Here is a 24,344-nt window from a genome sequence, read left to right on the forward strand (position 1 = left end):
AGAGGAGGAAGTGCCCTGTACACTCAGTATGGGCATGTACCAGTGAGTTGAGGGGAAGGGGACTGAGCTGAAGCCCAGGCTGAACCTCATGTCAGTTGGAGCCGAGGCACCCACTTGTCCTCATTGCTTTTACTCCATCATTATTCAAAATGAGTAAATGAAGCATACCCTGGGGTGCCTGCTCACTGACCACAGAACAACCCCCCAAAGGGTCTGGAACCAGAGGAGCCCCACTTGAGGCCTCCGGTCCCTCCTCCCCCAGGGTGCCCAAGCACAGGGGTTCCAGAGGCAAGGTGATTGGAAGTGGGCCCCAAAGCCAGCCTCTTGCCCTAATTACTCCCAGACACGGGTCTGTGGTTCCCTTTTTCTGGGAGTTAAGTGGCCACTGTGTGCCTAGCACCACCTGCTGGTGACCACTGGGAGCAAGACAGCAGTGGCTAGAATTGGCCGGTCCTAGTGTGGACTCCACCACTGAGCCTCAGCAACCTCTTCAAGGCAGGGGTCAAACTGGTACCCTCTTCCAAGCCCCCTCGGACGAACTGTGGGCCAGATGAACTCTTCAGTCAAATGAGCCACAGTCACATTCGGTGTCTGATCTTGGCAAGTCAATTCCCTCTCTGGGCTCCCATGTCCCATCTGTACAATGAAGGTCTAGAAGGGCTCTTGATGGCTTGGATAGTCTGATTCCTTGACTCAAGCCAGAATTCAGCGCCTATCTGGAATATTTCTTTGAGTCTGAGGGGAGATACCAGAACCACCCCTCCCCCAATGTACTGTTCCTTGGGCCGGGGGCTCTGTAAGCCCCACGTGGTTCAAGGGCAGCCTGGAAGGCACCAGAGTTTCCCTGTCACCCTCCCTTTACCAAGTGGGCCCTGCTGAGAGGGAGGCAAAAGCTTAAGCACCATAACACATAGCACCCACTACAAGACATGTCCCAGGCCCTGCAATCCCATCTACCCCTCCTCTGTAGTCTGAGAAAGCTCCCGGGTCCACAAAGGCTCCTAAAAACTGTTGGAGGGGAAGGAAAGCTGGGGAACCAGCATTCTCCCAATCAATGTTGGTGCATACCACATTTGCAGGAGAGATGCCACTTTGGGACACGGTGCCAAATGCATAAGGCTTCCTGAGCCCCTGTGATTGCATCAATGCCTGCTGAGCTGTCTGCTGCAACCAAGAGAGCCAGGGCTGCAGTGGGGGAGGTCTGGAGGCAATGGTGGGCACACTGCTAGCCCAGAAAGGCAGGAAGTGAGTGAATAGAGGATTTGCATCAGGAGAGCCAAGTCCAAATCACAGCCTTCACATTTAGTAGTTCCATAACCTGGTGCCATCTTCCCATTTGCCAATTGTAGATAACAGCAGTATCTACCTCCCAGAGTTCTGGTGAGGATTAAAATGAGATAATGCATGTGAAGCCCTTAGCACAGGGCCTGGCCCATAGCAGCACTCATCATTAAAGACTCAATTCAGAAACTCTGGATTTGGACCAGGCTAACTCTGACTCATCATAATATTAACAACATGTATAAAGTGTTCCTCCTATTAATAACTATTCGTGGAGCACCTACTATGTGCCAGGCACAGTGCTGGACAACAGGGCTACAGCAACAGAGAAGACAGATATGATGCCAGACTTCATGGAGTTTCTAGTCTGGTGAGAGGCAAGGGAGAGTGGTAGACGGTCATCAAACAAATAATGACACAAAGAATAAATACTCTCCATTCTGAAAGGGAAGCAAAAGTGCCAAGAGAGAATATGACTGCAGAGATGACCTGATCTGGGTGGTTAGGGATGATTAATCTTTGCCTCTCCCTCCTTCATGCTGACTGGAATGAGGACATGATGGCTGGAGCTTAGCAACCATCTTGGACCATGAGGCAGGGCTGCTGGATAAGAGGGACCTACATGCCTGATGACTTTGTGAAGGTGTCCAAACCCTCTCTGTATTGTCTAATTCTGATGTTTTTATTCATTTTCTTGAGAGAAAATGATTTTCATCTTCTTTAAGAACAGTATTGTTTTAGTTTTTAATTGTCCTTATCCTCAAAAAGCTCTGAACCACTGGACTGGGATTAGTAATGAACATCCCACCTTTTCATTAGACTGTAAGACTGTTGAGGGCAGCAGGAGCCTCCAGCCCAGGGCTTTCCTCATAGGAGAGTTTTTGTAGAGTTTTGTTGAGTGGGAAGGAGTTAACAAGCGACAAAAATCATGGTCAGATAAATTGAAGTTGGATGTAAATCTGGGGCAAGAAATCCAAACCATTTCAAGAAGTGTCTGAGGACAGAGTCAAAGGAAGGCGGTACAGAGAAATTCAGCAGCCAAGGACAGGACGTAGCAGAACAAGAGCTGAAGGACTTGAACCCAGGGGAAGAACTGACCTGCAGAACAAAATACTTTTGTGGTGTTAGAGGGCTCCTCAGGGATGGCTTGAAGTTGACCCTGACCTTGAATGTAATGTCTAGGGAAGAGAGCAGAGACCTGGGTTTAAATCCTGCTGTGTCGCTTACTAGCTGGATGAGCTGGATGAGTTTAGATAACTTGCCTGGCCTCTCTGAGTTTCCGTTTACTCATAAAACAGTAGAAATAGATGGAATGATATGTATGAACTCCCCCCACCCCCCGACCCCCGTGCCACTGCCTGGCATATTGTAGCACCCAATCAATCGTAATAATGTCCAACAATCTTTCGGGTGCTGTGGTGGATGACTTTCAGGTGGCCACGTGATCTGGCCTCCTGTTGTTCATGTTTTTCTGGGATCCCCTCCCTTCAAGTGTAGGTGGGCCCTGGGACTTGCTTCTAACCAACAGAGTGCGGCAAAGGTGACCGGATGTCTCTCCCATGATTGTATTACATTATGTAAGACTCGGTCTTGCTGGTGGACTTGCTCAAGAGTCTCTCTCCATTGCTGGCTTTGAAGAAAGAGCTGCCACAAGTCCTACAGCGGCAAGAACGTGCGGTCTGCCAATAAATACCCCGAAGAGCTTGAAAGCGTACTGTTCCCAGTCGAGCCTCCAGATGAGAACCCAGTCCTGGGGTTCCTGTTTGCAGCCTTGCAGAAGACCTGGCTAAGCCATGCCCAGAAACTGAAGTGATAAACATGTTGCTTAAGTGCTAAGTGTTTGGTAATTTGTCACATGCAGAGAAAGGGAATGCAGGTGCTGTATCAAGAGTATTTTATGCAGTGTTTAAGGAATATATCACTTCACTTTCGTCAGCACATCAACTCTAATAAGGGGTATTATTATCCCTACTTATAGAGAGGAAACTAAGGCTGAGGAAAGGGGCTTGATTTTGCAAGGCCACACGGCAACTGGGAAAGAGGGAGCTGTGACACAGGCTCTAGAGACTAACAGTGGAGAGCCCTGTGACTGGCCTGCCGGCAGCAACATGAGCTTTACCCTGCACAGTGCTGTGCAGCCACATGAAGGCCTTTAGGCCAATGCGCTCTGCCCAGTTCTCCACAGACCCCACACCTCCCTATGGCCTGGTCCCCAGCTGTTTCACATGGTTCTCTCAGCCACCTGCCGGGCTCCTGAAGGCATCTGAGTCACCAACCCCATATAACTAGGGCACTGGGAGTTAGAGGCCACATAGAGCAGGTCCTGTTTCCTCAAGGGTCTGGGAGCAAAGGGCAAGAGCTGAACTACCCGGGGAATGGAGCAGAGACAACAAGGTAGCAAGCATCCCCAGGGCAATTCCCTTCCTGAGCTGTGAGGCCACAGTGCATCATTTTCATGACATCTGTGTATGGTGACGTCAGGGTCGCTGCACCCTCCACACCCCAGGGCTGGGCCTGGTTTAAGGACCCCACCCCAGGGAGCAGTGCAGCAGAAGGGTAGGGTTGCATGGAGACTACAGCCTTAGAGAGGGCCCTCCAGCTCCTGAGGCAAGGGCAGCGAAGGGGCCAGGGGACTAGGGGAGTCCTCATCTGGTGGTCTCCACGGGAGGGTTACTGCTTCATTTAGAGAAACACAGGGACACAGGCAGACAGCACAGCAAGCCCCAGGAGCCCTGACTCAGGGCTGCACTTACACTGTTGACCCAGGTTCTTTCCTTCCTTCCTTCTTCCCTCCCGCCTGCCCTCCTTCCCTATTTCCTCCCTCCTTCTCTTTCAACCACTTGTGCTGGGGGTGGACGAGGGGGGACTGTCTGTATTTATAACTTGAGAATTAAGGCCAAGTACACAGGTGATATTTTTTTTCCCCCATCCACTGGAAATCACAGGATCAGCCCAGCCAAGTCAGGAAGGGTGAGCTCTGCCCTTGGGTCGCCCTTCTCCTTTCAGTTCAGCTGGTCGCTTGTGCCTTCTCATGCAATTCACTCAATGATCCCTAAGCTCTGATTAGGGCCCAGCCTTCATCAGGGGCTGGGAGCACAAAAAAGAACCAAGTAGTGTGTGAAAGGACAGGCACCACAGACCCCACTCCCCATGGCGAGAGAGGCTTCTGCCAGGAGGAAGTCTGGCCAGCCCAGCCCGGCTTCTAGGGCTGGACCCCACACTGCAAGTTTTAAAGCTGCCCACCCAAGTGAATCTATTGTGCGGCAGGGGTGGAGAATCACTGTCACAGGGAAGGGAACACTCTGTCTCAGTCATCTGTGGTTGCCTTGTCCCTTCCCTTGCTGAAAGCATCTGGATTTTAGTCACTTCATCAGAAGAAGATGGTTTCTCAGGATTAGGTGAGCTCAAAGTTGCAAAAGAAACACCTCCCCTAGGCTGCAGCGGGCTCTAGCCCAGGCCAGTGCCTCAGAGGCAAACTTAGTAGCTGTAGTATACTGGTAAGTGCCATATTGGAAATGTTCTCAGGTTTTTTTCTCCTGGAATTTCAAGAGCAAATTACATTTTGAACAGTTGGCTAAGGATAGCCAATTTTCACCAAAGAGCACTGCAGGAAGGGATCCAATACAAGCCATCACCACGGCACGCTGCTACACACCAGGTACTATGTACGTCTACCATCTGGACCTCACAACAGCCCTAAATGACACCTCCTCCCCATTTCACAGATGAGGAAACTGAGGCACACAACTAGCAACTGGGAGATCTGACTCCCTTACTCCTTGCCTCCTATGAAAAAGACAAGCACTAAACAAGGGTCACTGTGTCCTAAATCACACCAGATCACAAAATCACATTTATCAAAGGAAACTGGGCTGAGTGAAGACAGGTAAGTGTGGAAGTGCTGGTGGGCATTGCACTGGGTGGGCTGCACTAGACACAGCTCCCCCCAGACCCAATCTAGAGAGAGCCCAGCCTTAGAGAACAAGCGAGTCTCTCCCGCTGGGGCTACCTCCGTGATGACAGCAAGCCTGGACTAGAAAATCACCCAGTGTGAGACCTCTCAGTCCAACTCCTGTCCTGGAGGCTCAAGTACCAGGGGCTCTTCTTCAAAACAGGCCCAAGGCCCTTGGTGACAGAGTCTCTTCCTGGGGGCCTCAGCCACCCTGTACCCTCTCCCCTCCCCTAGGGGTCCCAGCCCAGATCTGCCGCCTCTGTGCAACCACGTGTGAGTTGCTTTAACCTCTCCAAGCCTGAGAGTCGCCATCTGTGAAAAAGGGAAAGACGTCTATTTTTCTTTGTGGGAGGATGAAACAAGACAGTGGTCTTACCCCAGGATGAGACCATAGTAAATTAATTCCAGTGGAATTGCATGTACTCTCCATGAGAAACCCGAGTTCTGCTATCACGGAAATGCAAGGCAATCGTAAGCCTGGGCTGGCTGAGTGGAGCACTCACCTGGGGCAGGAGGAAGGATGATTTGATGAAGGGATGGAGGTCATGCTCCTGCAGAGGCATTCCACCAGGTGGCGCCATGGTACAACAGTCACAGCGCTTCAGGCCAACGCACCAGGATCGCTGGGGTCTCCAGGGTCTTCCTGCACAAGGAGAACAGGACTTCATTCAGTCAGAGCTAAAGAAAGCCTGAGGCTGTGTCATTCTTCACGGCTTCTCTCCATCTCCTTCATCTAGATCTTCATCAAAAGTGTGGTGGGAAGGGGGTGGGGGCACAGGGACAGTGACAGTGGCAATGCCAGGCCATGTGAGCAGCAAAGTCCATCAAGCACCTACTATGGGCAAGGCCCTCTGGCAGGTATTGTCGAGTTTTAGAGCTGAGAGGGGACTTCAAGGAAATCCACCCTTGTCCCTTTGTTTTTCCAGAATGGAAGGAGGCCAGGGGAGGGTCACGCCTGTCTGTTAGAGGTGGTGGAGAGGCCCGCCAGGCTCACCATAGGGTGCAGCCTGACTCAGGAGGACAGGTTTCAGGTGAGGCTACCATGCCTCCTCCCCTCCTCCTTGCTGAGCTGTGCCAGACAAAGCCAGAGAAAGACAGGAAAGGCACCCCATCTGACTGCAAAGGGAACAGAGGAAATGAACTGGGTGTGACTTCTTAGGCTATTCCTGCCTCACCCTCTCCTGGGACACAGGACACTCTCCCTGAATGTCTGCTGAACAGACTGAAGACCTAGGACCAAGGTTAAACCATCCAGGGAGCTTCCTCCTCCAGCCCTGAAGAAGGCGGACATTTCTGTCAGGGCCCCTTCATTTCAGAGAAACAGCCCCATGGAGTGGTTCAAGGTCAGTGCTGCAAGGCCCTTGGGGGTCAACTGGGTCAACCCCCTGTGGTACAGATGATTCCGTTGAGAGCAAAAGAGGGTCAGCAACTCACCCCAATACCAAAACTCTACAGAATGAGGCAGCTTTCTATGCACTAATATGAAATGTGTCCAGGATACTGTTACATAAAAAAGAGAGGGCAGAAAACGTGTCTAATTTTCCATTATTTATATTAAAAAAGAAGACAAGATTAGTATATTTGTGTTTGCACATAATTGCATAAGTAAGTTCTGGAAGGATTTTAAAGATGCTAAGAACAGTAGTTATAGGGTTGGAGGCAGAGATGCATGGATGGATGGATGGGACAGGGGAGGGAGGGAGACTGTCCGTATGCATTTGTACATCGCTTGATCTTTGAACCATGCAAATGAATTGTTTCAAAGACTAAATTTTAAAAATAGTTTGCCCAAGATCATACAGTGTTTCCCACAGTTGTAGGTAGGATGCTTTCACATGAAATGATCTGGGGTGCAAAAGGTGACTGGAAGCAATTCACAAACACAGCACTGAATCATTCAGTGAGAAAGCCATTCCCTTTTCATTTCTCTTCAGTTTTCAGAATCCGTCAAGGGGAATGTCTCAGTGAGATGCTAGTAGGTCTTTAACACCTTTCTAAATCCTGGTAAACTGCCTTTTCAACAAAGAAGAAAGGCAGAGGCAGCTAGCTAAAGGGTGAAAATGGAATCATGTTATTTTCTCTACACTGAATTTACTTGTACTAATATCTACTAGGAATGGCAAGTAACACTGGTCTTCAATTTGCAATAGCAATATGAGTCTTCCTTTTCAAAATATTTTAAGTAAATTGTATGTTGCTCTAAAGAAAACTATTACATAAACCCTAATGCCATAGCTTTGTGAATATGGTATTATCAAGTGCTAAGTTTGCACCAGAAACTGCTAAGTGCTTCCCATGAATTAATGTACTGATCCTCCCATCCCTGGGAGGTGCAGATGAGGACACAGAGAGGCAGGGAGAATGCGGACCTTGCCCAAGGTCACTGGTTAACTGGAGGTGGAGCCGGAACCCAGCTGGTGGTGCCTGGAACCCAGGCATCCAGCCTCCTGTAGGGCCCAACACCAGAGGGACTAAAAGCTGGTGGACCAGTGAATGCAGACCAGCCCTCCCGCCTCCAGCCGTTGGCAGCCTGAACTTTAGGTACTTGCCCTAAAGGCTCAGCCTCATTTGGACAGCTTCATCTTCCTCCTCCCAAGATCTGGGTCCCTAAAGCCAAATGGTTTCAGCTCTCTCTCCACCCCCTAACCAAAGGATTATAGACACACACACACACACACACACACACACACACACACACACACACACACACACGCCCTCTGCAATTCCACTGAAGCACTCCATCTGCTTCCTGAACTTTCTCCCTCTTTGGGGTCCCAGGCAGCAGCACAAGGAGGGGTAAGTTCTGCTTCTCCCACCGTCGTGCCCTGCTAGACAGGTTGCAGGCTTCTCTCTCCATCTAGTTTTGGGGATAAAGCCCTCTGCCTCCCTCACCCTCACCTGTACCATCCTTCAGGGACCCTACATGAGGTAACTGATTTCTCCCCTTGCCATTTTGCTGTGAAACGTCATGCATTCAGGAAAGCAGGGAAGAGGGCTGCACCCTATTCAATGGCTGTGGCCCAGAGCTGGGAAGCTATGGAGGCCACCCAGCCGGGCAGCTGCAGCCAGCATCCTCACACACACCCTGTGCCCTCCGCCCTCACAGAGCTGATCTAGTGGACACAATGGGTCCCAGCAGGTAGTGAGGCCTGTTCCCACCCTGTTTCTCTCCTCTCTCTAGGTCACAGGCACCCTCTGCACAGTCAGGAGCTGAACTACCCCTCACTCACAACCCTCCATCAGAATCACCTGGAGGGCTTTGTAAGAGGCAGGCTCTGGATCACATCCCTCAGCTCTTCTGAGAAAGTCTATGGTGAGGCCTGGGACGCTGCACCTGAAACAAGTCTGGAGGTGATGCTGACAAATACCAAAGGTGAACAGAAGAGTAGTCGCGCGTGTGGGCTTGGCCTCAGTCTGCATCCTAGCTCCACCCCCTGCTCACCTGGGGGTGGGAGGGTGCGGGAGTCCTGGGGGCGAGTTATAAATGCTCTACAGTGTGCTCAGCAGTGAAATGAGGATGACAGCGATTGTACCTCAGTCATAAAGTTCTAGTGACCATTAAATGACACCAAGTGCTTAGCATCGTGTCAGGCACACAGCACACTTGGCAAATTCCTCCTGTCCTGACACTCGAGACCTGCGACAAGCCCCTCAGCTTCCAGGAGGGAGAGAAGCAGCTGCATTTCTTCTCCAACAGGAGAAGGTGGGTGGATGGTGACACTGGTCTTAGAAGCCCAGCACTACCCCAGCTGGGGGTCCTAGGAGCTTGGGACATGGTGGCTGCTCTGGCTGAGCCCACAGCACAGGAGCTGTGGTCCAAGGCAGAGCATCCGAGCAGGCGGTGCAGGAGCTGGAGCAGTCCTCCCCGTGCTCTCTGTCCACCTCCCTCACCCACTGCACTAAGGGTGATCCCTGAGGCTCCGGGCGGCAGGAGGGACCCAGAGGGACCGTCACCCCTCCTTAGAGATGAGGAACAAGGCCCTAGAGATTAAGTGAGCTGTCCAAGGTCATGGACCCACAAAGCAGAGCAGGGCCTGCAAGCTTCCTCCAGGGTCCAGCCAGCCAGGGTTGGGGAGCCTTCTCTGCCTTCAAGGTCAGGTGTCTTTGGGCAGAGGCTCTGACCACCACACCAGGGTTTTTCCTCAACTCACAGAGCAGGGCACCCTCAGCCCACGTGCACGGAGTAGTCAGCGCCAAGACCCCTGCTTTCTAAGGAGAGTGTGCCGAGGTTAGAGGCTATGAGAGCCTCAGGAGACTGAGGGAGGTTGAGCAGCCTCTGGTCAGAGACCCTGGGAAGGGAAGCCAGCACCCCGGCTGTCCTGAGCCCACAGCCTCATTGGCCCTTCTGGTCAGAGAATCTCTCCCACACCACCCCAGACAAGGCCAACATCTCAGAGTAAGCCAGAGTTATCCAGGCATCGGTCAAGGGGCCCAAGTCCAGGCTTCACCTGGCCCCCTGCCCCTGCTCTCAGAGCCCGTGAGGAAAAGGTTAGAAACCACCCTCCAAGGTCAAATGCCCCCCTCTACCTGGTGCCCCAATCCCAATTCCTCCCAAACCACTTTCACCACATCTTCCAGATCTACATGCAGTTGTACAATTATTTACGAATGTCTTTACATGGACTCACTTTTACTTAAATTTCTTTATTGAAAACGCCACCACAATAAGTAGAATACCAGTACCACTTGTCATAAATAAAAGGTAGCCAATAAAAATATACCATTAAAACAAAACAGAGCTATAAAAGTCTGGAACCCTTTCCCAACTGCCCTAAGCTCAAGGCCTGCTCCCTAGTAATGGGGAAGTCAGCCTGTGTTCCAGACGCATGAGAACATATTGGCACACAGCAGAGACTTTCTTCTTGGCATAAAAGGGTTGGGTGAGAATTGGAAAGGGAATCCCCTTCTTGCTCTGACTTTGTGCTTAATGCCTGATACTACCGAAATGCATCTCAAGGGAATGAGGGCATCACCTGATCCTTTGGGAACGTTGGACTAGAGGAGCCCTCTGCCTCATGCTTAACACAACATGGAAACCTGCTCTCTGAACACACGTCCAAGGCACCAGTGAAGCTCCTCCCCATGTGCCTGCTCTCACCCCGAGGCCCAGCAGCTCCCTCTCCCACACACCTGCTCCAGCAGCCCCCGGAGGTCACCGCTGGCTCAGGTGGGACACCAGGTAGACGAGGCCCACCAGCAGGAGTCCACGCACGCCGAGCATCATGAGCAGGAAGAGGAGCAGGATGGAGGTCACCGGCTCCACGGCGTGGTTGCCCAGATGCCACTGGGGGAAGCCCATGTTCACCAGCTGCTGGTTGAGGTCACTGAAGGGGGACTGAGAGGCACCCAGCCTGGCGCCCACCTGCTGCTGGCGAGGGCCAGGACCCCCCAGCGGGGCTCCATGGCCCCTACTGAGAAAGCTCTGGAAGGTGAAGACAGAGAGAGACAAATGAATCCAGAGAAAGCTTCCCTGGAGTTGAAGCACCAGAGGCAGGAGGGAACCCTCTGGGTGGGGCCCTGCTCTCCCCTACGGCCACCCAGGGCCATGCCCGCCTTTCTCAGCAATCCTCACATGCCACCCATGGGGATCCCACCCACTGAGTCGCAAGCTCTCAGAGCACAGAAAATGCCAGTCCATGTTCCCTATGTCACGTCAGGGAGAAGCTGCCCGGGACAGAAAAGAGGAAGGGGGCAAGGAGGGTGGGACTACACCCAGGGCACAGCATCTGTGCAGGCATTTTTAACACTCCTCACTCCTTCCTTTAAACTCATCATTGTGTGGCCGTGGGTTCCTCCACTTACTCTCCAGCTTCCCTCTCATCCAACAGACTCTAAAAGATGCTGTCTCCAGTGGGGGTTGCTGACCAGGTTAAGGGAGAGAGAGCTCTTGGGTTTGAAGTCTGGGAAGGCTGCCTGGAGGAAGGAGAGCTGGGGAAGCAGGGGGCTGGGCAACAAATCTATTGGGGTTTTCCCCAAGTCTTAAACCCCCATGCTGCTCAGCCCGGCTCTCTGCAAAGAGGACTTCGGGCTAGAGAAGGTTAATCACCAGTAAGGGAGCTTCTGGGAGCTAAGGAGTAACTGGTACAGAGGACGGGAGGCCAGCTGCTCCCCTCCACAGGGGCCAGGCAACTACCTGTCGAGGGGTGCTGCTGCGTGGTTGGGTAGCGTTCCTCACACGGGGGTCATCGTCCTGCACAATTTCCCCATTGGCCAAGATCCGAACCATCCTTCCAGGAGCTATGGGTTCCTGCTGGGCTGCACCTTTCCCCAGACCTCAAAACACCTGAAGGAAAAAAATTTACCAAAGTTAAAGAGATGCTTGCTTTCAATGAGAGAAACTGCAATTCTGGGTGCTCACATTGGTGACCCATGTTGAGTAAGGCAATGTGTTTAACTAATGAAAAGGAGAGAAATAAATACAAGTTGTTTGCCAAACAAAAATCTTTCAGAGTTTGCGTCCACTAGGAAAACTATCAAAAAGATTCTCGGAGAAGGAAGTTTTATTATTAACCACCACCTCCAGCAACAACAGGGGCCCAGGCCCTGTGGAAAGCCCACCCAGGCTCATCTCACTTACACCTCCCAACACTCCTTCAGGGCAGATACAGCTAGGGACCCAGAGGGGCCTACCTCACTCACCCGACCATTCATCCATGGGTAGCAGAGAAAGAGCATGAAGCCAGGAACTCTGGCCCTAGTAGGGAGTCCAGGACACACCGGTCCAGACACCAGTGTCTCCGTTTCCCTTCCGTTAAAAAATGGTCCAGGGAGATGCTAAGGACTCAGGCCTTCTCCCCGGGGGAGATCGGGCCCACTTCAGAGCTACTTTCCTGCAGAGGGCACACTCTCACTTGTCCCTCACCTCTCAGGTAACACCAGGCGGGCACGGCCAGCCTTCCCGAAATATGGGATGAGGGATGCTGCTGAGGCCCCACTCACAGACCACAAGGGGGTCCATGGGCTGGAGATGGGGCCCTTTCCACGCCTCTCCCGAATCTGGGTAAAAGCCATCATTTTTCTCAGAAATTGAGCCCGTTTTCGTCTAAATTCTCAAAAGCACTCGTGACACACACGCCAAAAAAGGTTAAGAGCCCTTGTTCTCTCGCCCGTGGCCTGGGCTGGCGGGTCGCCATTTTGAAGCCTGCTGGCCCTTGCAGAAGGCCAAGCGGGTCCAAAAGGTCCTCCGCAGTCCTTTTGTGCTTTGTTATCCTGCCCCGCTGGGTGGGCTGAGGGTGCGGCGGGCCCTCCCTGCACCTGACACTAAGGGGGGATGGGGTGGGGAACGGGGATGGGTGGGCTTGCTGCCGGGGTGGGAGAGGCCGCTGCCCGGGCCGCGGAGCCCGACTCCGAGACCAGGCCCGGGGTAGGGGCGGGATGCGCCCTCGTTCCCCCGCAACCAGAACCCGGACACTCACCTGCGGGCGCGGCTCCCGGGCCTCGACGGCGTCCAGTCCCCGCGGCTCCCAGGCCGCTTCCTCCCACCTGACCTCACCGGAAGCGCGCGCCGCAGCCGTACGGCCCCGCAGCTGGCGCAGCAGCTCCCTCTGTAGGCCTCTGGAGGAACTTCAGCTGCCGGACCCAGGGCGGCACAAGGAGCGGGAGAGAGAAAGAGGGCGGGAGAAGACCGAGGATAGGATCAGGTGGACCACAGGGCAGGGAGGGAGGAGACTAGTGCGGAGGAAGAAGGAAAGCAACGAGAAGGGAGAAGAAGAGGAGGAGGAAAAACCTACGGGGTGGGGGCGCCTCTGGCCTGGGTGGCACAGGCTCAGCCCACCCGTATGAGTTTGCTGAGCCCGCTCAGCGGATGCCCCTTAAGTAGGACCCAGCCCTGTCCTCAAGGAACTCCAGCTCCTGTTCCAGTGTGGAACCTCCCAGTGGGGAAGACGACACATGAACCACAGGGCAAGCGCAACTAACTGCAACGTGAAGGAAAGCAGGCTTCCTAGAGGAGGTGGCCTTTGAACTGGGGCAAGAAGGGTAGGTAGGAGTTTACCTGTCAGGCAAATAAGGAAGGGCACCTGGCAAAGGAGTGAACGATAAACCTCTGCCTCTTTCCTAGTGTTTTCACCCCCCACACCCGCCCACCTTCATAAGCTGTTCCCTGTGGACCTGTTCACCAGTGGAAGAGAATAAGCTCAGCAATCCCACAACTTAAGTCAGACTCTGGCAAGTTACAGAACTGCTTAGTCTCCTCATCTGCAAAATGGGGCCAAACATAGCAATTACCTTCAGGATTGCTGTGAAGATTAAGAATAAAAGTCTCTGGCACATGGCAAGTGTCGATAACCATTGTTATGATTTTCAAACAGTAGATGTTTCTGGGAGCAGATATTTATTAAGCATATATAGACCTAGATGCTCACTAGCCCCTGGGTGGGGGAAGAGAAAGATTGAGACTTAGACCTTGCCTCAAGGGCTCATCTTCTGCCACCACGGTTTAATTATTTGATTATGAAAACTTATCGGGCTTCCCTGGTGGCGCAGTGGTTGACAATCTGCCTGCTAATGCAAGGGGACACGGGTTCGAGCCCTGGCCTGGGAGGATCCCACATGCCGCGGAGCAACTAGGCCCGTGAGCCACAACTACTGAGCCTGCGCGTCTGGAGCCTGTGCTCCGCAACAGAGAGGCCGCGATAGTGAGAGGCCCGCGCACCGCGATGAAGAGCGGCCCCAGCTTGCCACAACTAGAGAAAGCCCTCACACAGAAACGAAGACCCAACACAGCAAAAACAAATAAATAAATTAATAAACTCCTACCCCCAACATCTAAAAAAAAAAAAAGAAAGAAAACTTATCAGTAAAAAATGTTGAGCAGGACCCCTGATATCTGTATCTTATTTGTGTATTATTTATTTGTTTGTTTATAAATTATACGTGTGTGCTATGAGAGCAGATTGGCATTGTGGATAAAAGGTGGATGCTAGAGCCAGCCTGGGTTGGAATCTGGCACGGCTGCCTTCTGATGGTGTGATGGGCCAGTTACTCAACCTCTCTGGCCTCAGTTCCTTCATCTGTAAAATGTGGACAATAACAGTACCCACTTCATCAAGTTTTTGTGAAGCACTAAGTGCTTAGTGTAAAGTGCTTAGATGAGAGCCTGGCTGCAGTATGTTCTCAGTAGTCACTGTCATTGCCACTGCTCCACTACATTAAGTACTACATTGTAAAGCATATACATTAGAAAAGAATGGGATTTCAAATAAATATAAACTGAAATCCTAATACTTTCTTCCTACACTCTTGCTGCAGGTGAGTATAGTGCATACATAGAAGGGGTAATCCCAGGCAGGATGCCCGATTTTCAGAGGTGGTCTGTGGATCTCAAAACTGTCTGCACATTGGAATTATCTGTGATGTTTAAAAAGTATCCCAATGCCTGAGTCCCAACCCAGAGGTGACAGTGCCATTGATGTGGGATACAACCTGGGCATGAAGAGGTTTTAAAAAAACAAATTCCAGGTGATTCTAATGAACAGCCAGGACAGAGAACCACTACCTTCCATGAACTGAGCTCCATACGTGGGGCTCATAACCCAGGAACCCCAAGAAGGGAGAGACCTCTGTGGGCTGGGGAAACCAGGGAGGAAATGAGATGTTTCTAGGAAGGCTTGAGCTGGTACAACAGCTGCCAAATAGACACAGTCTAGCCAGAGATAGCCGTGAGAGCCCATTGAAGGAAGTAAGTCCCTCCAGAGGGGGTCAAGAACAGCTTTAGGAGGCAGTAGTGTTTGACTGCACTTAGAAAAGTCCTATCATTACCAATTAAAACAACGTCAGGAGGCTGTGAATCACTTTTCCTACCTCTCCACTTCCTTCAGATGTCTCCCCTACTAAGGAACCTGCAATGGTTCCCTATTGTCTACTCCAATAAGACCCACTCCTGGCAGGCTCCAACAACCGTCCAAATCTGGCCCCAGTACACTCTTACCAACTCCCTCCCTCAGCTCTGCCCGCTAGGGTCTCTTCACTCTCCCTGAAGTATATCACCCGAAGTCCTGCTTTGCTTGGGCCTGACTATCTGCCCAAAGGCCCTCCTCACCCAATCTAAATCCCACTCCATCCCCAAATTTTAATGCCAACAATATAAACTTCAGTTCTGATTGTTCCATGTAGTAATGATAACCTCTATGTGTACAGAGTCCTTACCACTTCCAAAGTGCTTTTCCAGAAACCACATCATCTTTTTTGGATTATGAAATAGGAAAGGTGTATGCTTTTGCTCCCATTTTGCTAATAAAGAAACTGAGACTCAGAGGAACTCTGGGTGACCATTCCGAGGTCAGTGGCAGAGCCAGGATGCCCCCAGCTTGCACTGTAGGCTCTTTGTATCTAGCCACCACCAAACAGCCTCCCCCAGCGTTGCCCCATCTCCGCTGCCTCTTTACTTTGTGCTCTCCCATCCAATGCCATTGGCACAAGACTGGCCCCAGGTCATGTCTTACTCCCAGAAGGTGCCCGGTAAAAATGTGCTTTCGGTTTTCCTGGTCTTTGCAGAGTTACTCTTACATACACTGAAGTTTGACAAGTACTACTTTGGACCAGTGGCTTTTCAAACTCTTTTGATGGCAATACATTTTACATCACAACCTAGTAGCCCCTCCCCACACACACACGAAAAAGAAGTTTCAAAAACAATATTATCCTTTCCATATGAGCTATACGGTGACATTTTCTATTTTGTAAGGAAAGAAAATGCCAATCGAGACCTCATTTGATTTCTTATCCACTAATACAATGGTTCTCAACCCTGCTTGCATATTAGAATCACCAAAGGAAACTTTCATAAACCACTGGTGCCCAAACCAATTGAATCAGAACTTCTAGGAGGTAAAGCCTAGGCATCTCCATTCCAGGTGACTGAATAGGCACTCAAGGTTGTGGACACTGATGTGTAGTCATTTTTAAAACACTGTGGTAGATGCCCCTCAAACTTAAAGCCTCTTCGGATACAAAGCAGCAAATTCCACTGTGCTAACAAAGATTAACTTGTATAATAGCCCAAGCCCCAAACGGGGAACATTGCCCAAGGTATATCATCATAATTACAGTCACTTGCCTCCTTTGAATATCCAAATGCGAACAATAAAGACTAACACTGAGCCCCCAATATAGCACCAATTCTTAAGGAGACCATCTGGCTACTTGATGGCAAGTTGACTTCACTGGGTCCCTCCCAGCCTGGCAAGGCCGGAGATCCCTTCTGGCAGGAATGGACACATACTCCAGGTGTGTGTGCCTTTCCTGCCTGGAGGGCCTTAACTAGCACCATACATCTTACAGAGTGTTTAATCTACAGGTATGGGATCCCATATAACATTGCATTAGACCAGGGGTCCCATTTTACAGCAAAACAGGTGCAGGATCATGCTCATGACCATGGGATTCACTGGTTATATCACATATATCACCAGCGGGAAGCTACTGGCCTGAGGGACTTCCCTGGCAGTGCAGTGTTTAAGACTTCGCCTTCCAATGCAGGGGGTGCAGGTTTGATCCCTGGTCAGGAAGCTAAGATCCCACATGGCTTGGCACCAAAAAACCAAAACATAAAACAGAAGCAGTATCGTAACAAATTCAGTAAAGACTTTAAAATTGGTACACACACACACACAGACAAAAATATTTTTAAAAAAGAGGCTACTGGCCTGATAGAACACACTACAACAGCCGACTGAAGTCACAGCCAAATTCCAGCTCAGAGGCAGTACTCTGCAAGGATGGGGTGTCATTCTCAAGTATGCATTCAATACCTTGAATCAGAGACCTTTACAGGCTGTTGTGTCTCTAATTAGACATGGATTCAGGAACCAAGGGGTGGAAGCAGCAGTAACTGGTACCAGAGAACACAGCAAGAGTCCTCTCAAGCTAAGAGTGCAGCCTGAGTACTTTGAGTTCCTATTTCTGGAGACTCGTAGGCATGCAGAGGAGTCACTGTCTTGGCAGGAGAAACTGGTCCTGATCACCAGGGGAGGTAGGGCTGCTCTTACAAAATGGGGACAGGCAGACCATGTTTGGCACCCAGGTGATCCACTTGGATGCCTCTGGGTTCTCCTTTACCCAAATGTAATGGTAAAGGGCAGGTGCAGCAACTCTGTCCTGAGAAGGGCATGTGACCAGGAGCCCAGAGCCCTCAGGGACAAGGGTCTGGGTCATGCCACCAGGTGAGTCACTAAAACCAAAAGAGGTGCTAGCCAAGGGGTAGTGGAGGGACCATTTGCAGCTACAGCAGAGGGGACTATAGTTTGTCCCACTAGTGTTTCTCAGAAAGACCCACCAGAATCCTTAGAAAGGAGATATGAGTGGTACAAGGAGTGGACTGTGGGAGACATGAGGATTGCTGGCCAGACCCCCTCCAAGGAAGGATTTGCTGCCCTAATTTCTGGGAGACCATCAGGGCAGCCTTCAGCCATCAGCCCCTTCACAGATTGCTTCACCACAGAGACACTTCACCTAAGGTCAAGCCCTCCCAGAGGCTGCCCGCATTCAATGACTGATGGAGGTAGGAGGTACCCATGAGCAATTTCAGCTCCAGAGTTCCTCTTGAGGTTGGCTGAGGCTGTAAGATGCTTTTGGAGAAACTGGTGGTCCATTTTGTTGAAATTGTCGAATTTGTTTATAGAGTTGTTTGTGGTGTTTCCTTATTATCTTTTTAGCGTCTGCAGGGTCTGCAGTGATATCCCATTTTTCCTTCCTGATACTGGTATTTGTGTCATCTCTTTTTTTCTTTCATTCTTGATAAAGATTTGTCAATTTTATTGTTCTGCTCAAAGAAACAGCTTTAGTTTTATTGATTTTCTCTATTTTTTTTTTGTTTTCCATCTCATTGATTTCTGCTCTTTATTATTTCTTTCCTTCTGCTTGTTTTGGGTTTATTTTGCTCTTCTTTTTCTAAGTTCTTGAGGTAGAAGCTTAGATTATTTGTTTGAGACTTTTCCTATTTTCTATGGTAAGTATTTACTGCTATAAATTTCCCTGTCAGTGCTTTTCATCTGTGCACCACAAATTTTGATATGTTGTGTTTTCATTTTCACTTAGTTCAATGAATTTTTTATTTATTTATTTATTTGCGGTACGCAGGCCTCTCACTGTTGTGGCCTCTCCCGTTGCGGAGCACAGGCTCCAGACATGCAGGCTCAGCCGCCATGGCTCGTGGGCCTAGCCGCTCCGCAGCATGTGGGATCTTCCCGGACTGGGGCACGAACCCACGTCCCCTGCATCGGCAGGCAGATTCCCAACCACTGCGCCACCAGGGAAGCCCGAATTTTTTATTTTTTAAAAATTTTATTATTTATTTATTTTTGGCCGTGCTGCGCAGCACGTGGGATCTTAGTTCTCTGACCAGGGATCAAACCTGTGCCCCCTGCAGTAGAAGCGCAGAGTCTTAACCACTGGATCGCCAGGGAAGTCCTAGTTCAATGAATTTTTTTAATTCCTTTGTTATTTCTCCTTTGACCCATGGATTATTTGAAAGAATGATGTTTAGTCTTCAGGTGTTTGGAGATTTTCCCATTATCTTTCTGTTATTAATTTCAGGTTTAATTCCACTGTGGTCAGAAAACATACTCTGTATGAGTTCAGTTCTTCAACGTTTTTTGAGGTTTGTTTTGCAGTCCAAAACAAACCTTTTTTTTTTTTTTTTTCAACACTGCAGTTAGAAGTTGGCATCAGGGGAAAGGGGAGGGGAAGGGAATGGAAAGGGGAGGAACAAGGCGGGAGTTGCAGTGTCATTAAAGAATACAATCCCCCCAAAAATGGGATGCCTGGGGGGAACTTGGTCTGCTTCAACCCAAGAGGAATCAGATAAAAAGTGGTTTGGGAAGGCCAGAACTGTGAGGGATGGAGAGAGGAGGAAGGTCCAGGGGGTGGGGTTGGGGGGTGCTATTTGGCAACTGGGGTGAAGGGATTGGGCTCCCCCTGCTGGGATCCCTCCAGCCCTTCTGGTCTGGCTGGAAGAGGGCCGACTGCAACTCCCATGGGCAGGTCTGGGGCTGCCAGATACTCTAGGCTGGGGGCTGGAGGGGGCTCACAAAGCCTTGCCCTCCAGGAAGATGATGATGCTGCCTCCCAACTTCTCTTCCAGAGAAGCTATTTTGGTGAATGTTCCATAGGTGATTGAAATGAATATGTACTCTGCTGCTTTCAGGTGGAATATTCTACAAATCTCAGTTATATACTGTTGGTTGATGGTGGTGTTGAGTTCTTCTATATCCTTGCTAATTTCATTTCAAATTGCTCTATCAATTATTGAGAGGGGGTGTTGAAGTCTCTGAATATAATTGTGGATTTGTCTACTTCTCCTTTCAGTTCTATCAGTTTTTGTTTCACATATTTAGGAACTCTATTATTCGGTGTATACAAATCTAGGTTTGTTCTATCTTCTTGGTAGATTGACTATTTTGTCATATATAATGTCCTTGTCTGTCTCTGGTAATTTTCCTTTCTGAGGTCTACTTTACTCTGTTTTCTTTTCATTAATATTTACATGGTATCTTCTCTTCCCATAATTTCACTTTCAACTTGCCTATATTGTTATATTTGAAGTGAGTTTCTTATCGATGGCCTATTTTTTAATCCACTTTTCCAATCTGCCTTATGTTTGGTATATTTAGGCCATTTAAATTTAATGTAATTATTGGTATGTTAGACCTTAAGTCTACTGATTTATTTTTCACTTTCAGTCTGTTCTGTTTTTTCATTTTTCTGTTTTTGTTTTCCTGCCTTTCTGTGGGCTATTTAAACATTTTTTAGAATTCCATTTTTTTTTATCTATAGTTTCTTTTTTTTTTTTTTTTTTGGCCACTCCACACAGCATGCAGGATCTTAGTTCCCCAACCAGGGATCGAACCCATGCCCCCTGCAGTGGAATGGCTTAGTCCTAACCACTGGGCAGCCAAGGATGTCCCTATCTATAGTACTTTTTATTATATCTCTTTATATATCTTATTTGGTGGTTACTCTAAATATTATATTACATATACATAACTCATCACAGTCTTCTGGTGACATCATTTTACTAGTTTGAGTGAAATATAAGAACCTACTTTCTTTTATATCCATTTACTCTCCCAATTGTAATGTAATTGTCTTAAACATTTACTCTACATATATTTAGAACTACATCAGACAGTGTTATCATTTTAGTTTCAAGGGTCAAACATAATTTAGAAAACGTAAGAGGAGAAGGAAAGCCTGTTTTATTTACCCATATTTTTGCTTAGCATGTTGTATGCATGGGAAATCCATGCTGGGGAGTCAGAGAAGCACCCATCAAGAGTGAAATCAAGTTTGTTGTAGAGGGAAAAATAACACACTATTGTAAAACAATTATACTCCAATAAAGATGTTAAAAAAAAAAATAAAAAAAAAAATAAATAAATAAAAAAAAAAAAGAGTGAAATCAAGGGCTGACATCAAGACCCACAGCAGCACATGTCTGAGGAGAGACCTTCAGGTTTTACCTGCAGAAAACTGGTCAAAGCCAGCATGGAATGGGTCCTGAAGCAATAGCTGGAGAAAGAGGTCAAACCAAGAAAATTTGCGAAGGTACTTAAAAAATACTTATCACACACCCAGAAGGAAGATAAAGAATGGCTGTGCAACCCAGAAAAGAGCTGCTCACCCGGGGCTAAGGGATCCATAATACTCCTCCAGCTCCTCCGATTTGACAGACTACCTTGACTTACAAACTCCTCAGGCTGCCTGACGAGAGTGCCTCGACTGCCCCACAGCCTCCTACAGTGCTGACGAGCCTTTCCAGGTCATCTGACTATACCACTGTAGCCCTATCTTTAAAACTAAATAAACCATGCTAAAAGAAAAAAAATACAATATTGAACAAAAGAAGCCAGAAGCAAAATGAATCTTACTGCATGGTTTCATTTATATAAAAATCAAAAGAAGGTAAAATTGAATTATACTATTTAGAGATGCATACTTGGGTGATAAAAGTATAAAGAAAAGCATTACCAAAATTTAGTGGTTAGCTCTAGGGGAGAGAGAGGAATTGTGCACGGCAAGGCGTATGCACATGGTAGGCAGGGGAGGCTATAAGGGGCTGGCAATGTTCAACTTCTTGACCTGGTTGGTAATTTCATGAATGTTCACTCTATAATAATTTGTTAAACTGCACAGGGAAGGTCGGGGGACAGAACTGAGGAAGGAGTCAGTCTATCCAGGTCATGGTCAAATGGGTCTATTCTTTTATTAGAGGCTGCCTAGGTATGGATTAAGTGTATGGCCTCTGGGTTCAGTTGACTTGGATTTGAATTCTCTGGCTCTGCTACCTACTTGCTGTGTGACCTTGTGCAATTTGCCTAACCTCTCTGTGCCTCAGTTGTCTCATCTGTAAAAATAAGGATAATAATAGTACCTAGTGTGAAGATTAATAGCTCTCAGGCATGCAGTAAACTGGGCATGAGCTTTGCTAAATAAGTAAAAAGTTGTACATTCATTCAGCATAAAAATTCCTCGAGGACCTGTGCTGTGTTAGACCCATCAATAAGCCTTCACAGGCCCGTGGTCTTGGGCCCAAGAACTGGAGCTCCACCTTAGAGTCAATGAGGCCACCTCCCACTAAAATCCAGACCAGATTGCTGGCCCAGGCCAGGCTGAGCCCAGGGGTAAGCCAGAAGGTCCCAGCTTGGAGCACCCCTTCAGGAACTGGAAGCCAGGCAGGCCCTCACTGGCCTCCTGCTTCTGCAGCTGGGCTGGGCATGAGGGCTTTGGGCAGTCTGGCCCCAGAACCAGCGGCCTCTTCTACTCCAGGGCTCAGAAGAGTGGAGAGAGGTCAGACTGTGAGAAAAGACGAGCAGGGAGAGTAGAGGAGCCGGAAGGGTCCTGGACGCCTTTCATCCCTTCCACAGAGGGAGCTGCAGAAACAGAAGTGTGGGGGTGGGGTGAGCAAAAAAGGAACCAAAAGCAGAGAATGAGGCCAGCCCAGCCAAGCGCTTTTTGTGGGGTCTTAATTAAGCTCATTGTTCCTTTCAGGGTGGAACATATGTTCAGGGCCTGGCTGAGGTTTGGGACTGAAATTTCAATGGTGCTGGGCCCTATGGCCTGCCGGGGAGGGAAGCCAGTAGGGGGGGAATTGAGGGGGACCATCCCTAAGCCCTACAAGAACCGATAGTGTCTCCCAGAATCATCTTCCATTATTTCCAGAGCAGGAAATAAAACAACCAGAAAGGGTAGCAGAGCCCTCACCCCAGTGTGGGGAAATGCCCGTGGGGTAGGACAGAGCTACGGCACCCGAGCAGGCTGTGACTCTCTGTGGGACTCAGTTTCCCAATGTGTGCCATTCAGGTGAGGCTCTCTAGGACAGCAGAGAGTCACCAGTACCTGCCACGCCCACGAGCAGGACCCACCCCACTCACCCACCCCCGACCTATCCCCATTCCCCCAACCTGGCCTCATCAGCCAGACAGCCCAAGGGTGAAGGGCTGAACTCAGAGTCAAGCTTCCATCTTATTGCTCACTTTGCTGCTGCCAACTGGGTCGCCTCTGGCGAGTGACTTAAGCTCTCTGAACCTGTTTTCTTATCTGTAAAATGGGGTGATAATTCCCATCCTCTATGTTTGCAATGGGAATTAATGAGGATGAGCCTTGTCGAGCCCTTAGCACATAGTGCCTTGTGCACGTTTACTGCTATCAGCAACCCATCATCATACATGTGACCTTCCCCTCCTGCAGCCCTGACACAAGCCCAGGAGGACACTCAGAGCAGAGTGAGGAAACAGACAGTAAAAAACGAAGACAAAGAAATTTCTGAAGATATGGAAGTGGGCTGTGAAGAATTTTTAAGAGGCTTGTTAAGCATGCTAAGCATTTCCTCTACATTCTGGGACGTCAAGCCAACTTAAGGGACCTCAGGAAAACCATGTAGAGTTTGACATGTGTTCCTTGGAGTTTGAAGGTTGCAGGAACTGGTGTCCAACTCACATCTGAAAAGCCTAAAGAAAAAAGCCGGGTTGAGGCTGCCCTGGGATAGCTGAGGGGAGAAAAGCAGAAAGTGGGCAGGCAAAGAATCCGTGAGTTCCTCTGGGTCATATGTGGAATCTGAAGAAGGAAGCCAGGTTTGGTCACCTTGAGAGTGTGAAGGGACTAGGTGACCCCCCAGAAACCAAGGGGCAGAGAGGGGTCATATACAGAAACAGTAAGTGGAGACAATGTCTGTGCCAAGGGAGCTGTAGGTGAGAAATCCTTAGTGAGAGGGATGGTCTGTGAAGAACCCAGGAAGCTACTTCTAGAGTGAGATGATCAGCATTTGGAAAGAACCACAGCCACAGAGCACCAGCACCTGGTGACAACTATAGCAGTCAGGCAAGAACTTTCCAGATTCTTCCCACTTTGGGGTAGAAACCAGCAGCTAGGGAGGTGGGCAGGAGAAGGAAGAGAGAAGTTGATCACACCTCCCATAAGCTCACTTGTCCCCCTGCAGGGCTCCCAATCTGCTATAGGTCTAGGCTGAGGGAAGTGAGAAGCCCTAAATTAAGTTGGAGTTCTTATAGTACACTGGACTGAACATTCTAAGATTTGGAAAAAGATGTTATTCATTACCTATTAGTGATTGGGAAAGCCCTGAAAACAGCCAGAGGTCTCACCCAGGGGCAAAGAAGAATAGGATGGAAAAGCCAGTTTAAAAGGGCTGGGGAGAAATGATATCTATAGCTGCTTTCTATTTGCATCCTAGCAAGTCTAGCTCATTCAAAATCCAGTTACAGATACACAACTATGGAGTGATAGTTGCCAAGTGAAAAAGGCAAGGTACAGAACAATGTATAGAGTGGTGTCTTTTATCTAAGAAAAGGGAAAATACAAACACAAACAACTAAATACATTATACATACATACATACATACATTTCCTTATATATTTAACACTGGAAGGATAAACCAAAAACTAATAAAAACGGTTTCCAGTAATGGGAGAATGAGACAGGATTGGAAATTAGATTTTGCTGAAAGTAAAACCCAACCATGTTGGCACGCTGACCTCAGACTTCCAGTCTCCAGAACTGTGAGAAATAAATGTTTGTTCTTTAAGCCATCCAATCTATGGTGTTTTTGTTATAAAAACCAAAACTGACTAAGACAGATGATTAACTTAAAAATTACTA

The 24,344-nt window shown here is 49.1% G+C and overlaps 2 protein-coding genes across 4 annotated transcripts in view; one reads left to right on the plus strand and one right to left on the minus strand.

The window, feature by feature from the left end:
• Positions 1-12,775, minus strand: part of FAM241B (family with sequence similarity 241 member B) — a 158,799-nt gene extending 146,024 nt beyond the window's left edge. For 2 of the 3 annotated variants that reach the window (XR_010838953.1, XR_010838952.1), the window contains exons 1-4: positions 12,649-12,726; positions 11,367-11,516; positions 10,364-10,655; positions 5,737-5,876 (exon numbers count right to left, since the gene is read on the minus strand). Coding sequence is in view for 1 of the 3 variants with exons in the window: in XM_059053284.2 (XP_058909267.1) it covers positions 10,386-10,655; positions 11,367-11,459 (363 nt within the window). In the remaining 2 variants the exon portion in view is untranslated. Of the gene's footprint in view, positions 1-5,736; positions 5,877-9,861; positions 10,656-11,366; positions 11,517-12,648 lie in introns of those variants that run through there. The other variant, XM_059053284.2, reaches the window with a different exon arrangement.
• TYSND1 (trypsin like peroxisomal matrix peptidase 1) overlaps positions 1-24,344 on the plus strand; it is a 1,185,869-nt gene that overhangs the window by 397,558 nt on the left and 763,967 nt on the right. The window lies entirely within an intron of this gene.

Source organism: Kogia breviceps, chromosome 2 (assembly GCF_026419965.1).
Source record: "Kogia breviceps isolate mKogBre1 chromosome 2, mKogBre1 haplotype 1, whole genome shotgun sequence".
NCBI lineage: Eukaryota > Metazoa > Chordata > Mammalia > Artiodactyla > Physeteridae > Kogia > Kogia breviceps.